The 5,000-nt window shown below is 46.8% G+C and overlaps 1 protein-coding gene across 1 annotated transcript in view; it reads right to left on the reverse strand.

Moving 5' to 3' along the window:
• Positions 1 to 5,000, reverse strand: part of LOC126986214 (glutamate receptor ionotropic, NMDA 2B-like) — a 118,365-nt gene that overhangs the window by 73,414 nt on the left and 39,951 nt on the right. Inside the window, exons 6-9 of the mRNA XM_050842184.1 lie at positions 3,866 to 4,049; positions 2,013 to 2,145; positions 1,187 to 1,297; positions 1 to 79 (exon numbers count right to left, since the gene is read on the reverse strand). The exon at positions 1 to 79 is cut by the window's left edge and continues 37 nt beyond it. Coding sequence (XP_050698141.1) covers positions 1 to 79; positions 1,187 to 1,297; positions 2,013 to 2,145; positions 3,866 to 4,049 — 507 coding nt within the window. The remainder of the gene's footprint in view (positions 80 to 1,186; positions 1,298 to 2,012; positions 2,146 to 3,865; positions 4,050 to 5,000) is intronic.

Consider the following 5,000-nt stretch of genomic DNA (forward strand, 5'->3'; position numbering starts at 1 on the left):
CACTGTTGGCCGAGCATTGATGGGTGATGGGGTCAGCTGGGGCTAGATTGATGTACGGGGACTCCTCTAGAAACACAATCTGATGGGGATGGGGAAGAGGGAATGGGTGAGAGATGGGGTGGTGGCGTGGGAATGGGTGTTATGAGATGGTATGGTAGGAGGGGGGAAGGGTGTTATGATATAGGAAAGGGGAAGGGAAGGGGGTCGTTTAAAGTGATGGGAAGGGGAAGAGTGTCAAGAAATGGGAAGGGGAATAGGGATGGGGATGAGAGATGGGAATGGAAAGGGTGTTCAGAGTTGGGAAGGGGTGAAGAGATGGGAAGGGGAAGGAGGTTGAAAAATAGAAAAGGGAAGGAAGGCAAGAAATGGGAAGGAATAGGGGATGAGAGATGGGAATGGAAAGGGTGTTCAGAGTAGGGAAGGATGAGAGGGAAGGGGTGAAGAGATGGGAAGGGGAAGGATGTTGAGAAATGGAAAGGGGAAGGGAAGGGGTCGTTAAAAGTGATGGGAAGGGGAAGGGTGTCCAGAGATGGGGAGAGGAAGAGTGATGGGGTTGAGAGATGGGAATGGGAAGGGTGTTCAGAGTTGGGGGAAGGGAGAGGGAAGGGGTTAAGTGATGGGAAGGGAAAGAGGTAAGTGTTAAAAGATGGGATGGTAAGGTGGGAGAGGGGGTTAAGAGTGATGGGAAGAGGGAAGGGGTTAAGTGAAGGGAAGGGGAAGAGGTAAGAGTGTTGAAAGATGGGATAGTCGGGTGGGAAGGGTGTCAGAAGTGATGGAAAGGAGGAAGGGGTTAAAAGATGGGAAAGGAGTATATATAAAAATTTCTTTTCTAATATCCCATCATTTTCTATCTTTTTCCCTTGGTTAAGTTCTTCAATATATTTCTTTTGTTTCTTTCTTTAATATATCAGTTCCCTAAACCTATACCATAAATATTTTCTCTCTCTCTCTCTCATTTCACTTCATTTTCCCTCATTTTCTCATTTCATTTCCCCTTCCAGTCCCTTCTTTCCCCTAGTTTCCCTTCACTTCTTTCTTCTTTTCCTTTACTTCACCTCCTTTACTTCCCCTCACTTCTTTCCTTCTCCCCTTCTTTCACTTCCCTCTTTCCTTTCATCCAGTTATCAATATCTAAACCCCATACATGCTTCTCCTCACATCCCCTTCTTTCCCGGTCTGTACTTACCCTCAACTCAAACTTCTCCGGTACGCCCTGTGGTGGTACGTGTCCATTACCAGGCCACACGATATCATTCACGGACAGTCCTTCTTCCTCCCACGATCTCCACACGCCGATCTGGGATATGGGTTGGGAGGGAAGGTGTTGGGAAGGAAAGGGTTGGGAAGGAAGGGGTTGGGAAGGAAGGGGTTGGGACGGAAGGGATTGGGAAGGAAGGGGTTGGGAAGGAAGGGGTTGGGAAGAAAGGGGTTGAGGAGGAAGAGATTGGGAAGGAAGGGGATGGGAAGGAAGGGGTTGGGAAGGAAGGGGATGGGAAGGAAGGGGATGGGTAGGAAGGGGATAGGAAGGAAGGGGATTAGAAGGGAGGGGACGGAAAAGAAAGGGTTAGAAAGGAAGGGGTGGAGGAAGAAGGAGTTGGAGAGGAAGGGGTTGGGAAGGAAGGGGTTGGGGGAGGATGGGGAGGGAGTGGAAAGTAATATCACGAGTAAATAAAACGTGGCTTGATGTTCCCGTAGACTTTTACAACACTTTTTTTCCCTCAATTTTTTTCACACCTTTTTCCTTCTACCTTTCCTTCACTACCTCCTCCTCCTCTTCCATAGCAACCACCTCCATCTCTTCCTCCTCCTCTTCCTCTTCCTCTCATAGCTCTTCCTTCTCCTCCTCCTCCTCCTCCTCCATTCTCTTTCCTTTCCATCTCACACACACATTCTGTTCTCCTCTCTTCCTCTTTCATTCTATCACTAACAATGCCATTCTTCTTTCTCACCAACCTCTCCTTCCTCTTCCTCCTCCTCCTCCTCCTCCTCCTCCTCCTCCTCCTCTTCCTCACCTCCTCCCAGATCTTGGAGTTGGTGGTGGAGTCCCTGAGGTTGACAATTTTCAGCTCCACATCCTGTCGCGTCCCATCCCCGTTGAAGGACAGCGTCGTGGGCTCCTTGGGAATGGTGACCTCGCGTAGGTGTCTGGGGGAGATGGGTGATAGGTGAGGGAATGGGGGGTGATGGGGTGAAGGGGTGAAGGGTAACATATGATGGGTGAAAACGTAATTGGGTGATGGGGTGACAGTTTAGGGGAGTGTTAGTGATGGGTGACAGGTGAGGGAAGGGGAGGGAATGGGTGATGGGGAGATGGGGTGAAAGGTGACAGGTGAAGGAGAGATGGGAAAGGCGTAGAGGGAAGGGGTGTTAAAAATGATGGGAAGAGGGAGGGGTGAGATGAATGGGATATGATGGGAAGATAGGGTAATGGGGTGGAAGGAAAAGAAGGGGAAGAGGAGGAGGAGGAGGAGAAGGAGGGGAATGGAGAGGAGAGGAAACAAATGATGGGGAAGATAATACGAAGATAAATGAAGGGAATAATGCGGAAGGGGAAGAAGGGGAGGTGAAGGGAAGAGGAAGAAGGGAAGGTGATGGGAAGGGGTAGAATGGGAAGTGAAGGGAAAAAAATCGTAGTGGTCATGGTTATTAGATTAAAAAATATGTTTGTTTGTCCCATATTGAGAGAGAGAGAGAGAGAGAGAGAGAGAGAGAGAGAGAGAGAGAGAGAGAGAGAGAGAAAGCAGGAAGGGATGGTGATATATGGGAGAGATAAGAGAGAGCTGACTGGCACCCTCATTGTGAATCTCTCTCTCTCTCTCTCTCTCTCTCTCTTCCTTCAATTCAAGCCTAACCAGTACAAAAAATCCTCCTCCTCCTCCTCCTCCTCCTCCTCTTTCTCTCCTTCCCTTTCTCCTTCACACTTCCTTTCCCTTCTCCTCCCTTCTTTCTTCTTCCCTTCCCTTCTTCCTATCTTCTCCATTTTCCTCCATTCTTCTTCCCTTTCTTCTCTCCAATTCCTCCTTCCTCCTTTCCTTCCTTCCTTCCTCCTTTCCTTCCTTCCTTCCTTCTTTCTCTCATTTCTCTAATTAAGTCGTTACGTCATCATCTCTATCTTGCATACAATCTCTCTCTCTGTATCCCACCGCTGCCACCAGTGTTATAATTCTCTCTCTCTCCAATTACCTGTAAGATGTGGAGCAAGATTCATTTTTTCCTTCCTCCTTTTTTCTTTCTTACATTTTTCCATTTTTTTGTTTCCTTCGTCTTTTATTTACTCTTTTTCTCTCTTCTTCTCCATTTCTCTCTATTTCTCCTTTTGCTCCCTCTTCATTCTTTCTCATTTCTCTTCATTTATTTCACTTTTTCATTCTTTCTCTTCTTTTTCCTTCTTATTTTCCATTTCCGTTTATCCTCCCTATCTTTGCTTCTTCCTCCCTCTCATCTCTCCTCCCCACTTTCCCATTTCTCTCTCCCCTTAAACTCCTCCCCATTCCTCCCTCTCTGAAACCTAACCCTCTGTCTCCCTCATTTCCCCTCCTTTCTGAACCCCTTCCCAATCTTCCTCTCTTCTCTTTTCTCTCTTCTCCCTCTCACCCCACTCTTTTCATCTCCCTTTTCTCTCTCCTCTACTCTATTTCCTCTCTTACTTAACTCTGACATCTCTCTTGCTCCTAATCCCCCCTCCTTCACCCCTTCACCCCTTTCCAATCTCCCTATCCACTTACCTATAGAAGGTTGACCCCAGCGCCCACTTGGAGTTCCTGTGGTCGTCTATTTCCTATCTTACTTAAATCTTACATCTCTCTTGCTCTTAATCCCCCCTCCTTCACCCCTTCACCCCTTTCCAATCTCCCTATCCACTTACCTATAGAACGTTGACCCCAGCGCCCACTTGGAGTTCCTGTGGTCGTTGCAGGAGAGGCGCGGGTACTGGTCACCGTTCCGGAATCGCGTCTGGTTCACGAATTCCTCAATGGCGTAAGCAAAGACCTCGACAGCCGTGAGAATGGACGAGGTGAGGCTGTCCATGGAAGTGTCGAAGTGAACGCCTGCGGAAGAGATGAAGAGGAGGTGAGGTGAGTAAGAGAGAGGTGAGTAAATGATATGAAGAGAAGTGAGGAGAGAAAGGGAGGATGAGAAAGAGGAGGAGAGATTAAAGGTGTCGAATTGAACCCCTGCGGAAGAGATGAAGAGGAGGTGAGGTGAGTCAGAGAGAGGTGAGTAAATAGGATGAAGAGAAGTGAGGAGAGAAAGGGAGGGTGAGAAAGAGGAGGAGAGAGGAAAGGTGTCGAATTGAACCCCTGCGGAAGAGATGAAGAGGAGGAGAGGTGAGTAAGAGAGAGGTGAGTAAATGGGATGAAGAGAAGAGAGAGAAGGAGGAGAGAAAGAGGAGGAGAGAGTGAAGAAGGAAGAGAGAGGAGAGAGTAAGAGAGAGGTGATTAAATATGATGAAGAGAAGTGAGGAGAGAAAGGGAGGTTGAGAAAGAGGAAGAGAGAGAGAGAGAAGAGAGAAGAGAAAAGAAAGAGAAAAAGAGAAAATAGAGAAGAGAAAAAAAAGAAAAAAAGAAGGAGGAAAAGAGAAGAGAGAGAAAGAAAGAAAAGAGAAGAGAAAAGAGAAAGAGAAGAAAGAAGAGAAAAGAGAAGAGAAAGACAGAGAGAGAAAAGAGAGAGAGAGAGAGAAAAGAGAGAGAGAGAGAGAGAGAGAGAGAGAGAGAGAGAGAGAGAGAGAGAGAGAGAGAGAGAGAGAGAGAGAGAGAGAGAGAGAGAGAGAGAAAAAAGAAAAAAAAAGAAAAAAAAAAAAAAAAAGAAAAAAAAAAAAATCAAAAAAAATAAGAAGACAAGAAGACAGACAAACAAAAGAGAGAGAGAGAGAGAGAGAGAGAGAGAGAGAGAGAGAGAGAGAGAGAGAGAGAGAGAGAGAGAACAAACAGAGGGGGATAAACAAACACACACACAAACAAACACACATACAAAAGCAAACAACTTCAGGTAAACAACGG

This window comes from Eriocheir sinensis, chromosome 61 (assembly GCF_024679095.1).
Source record: "Eriocheir sinensis breed Jianghai 21 chromosome 61, ASM2467909v1, whole genome shotgun sequence".
NCBI lineage: Eukaryota > Metazoa > Arthropoda > Malacostraca > Decapoda > Varunidae > Eriocheir > Eriocheir sinensis.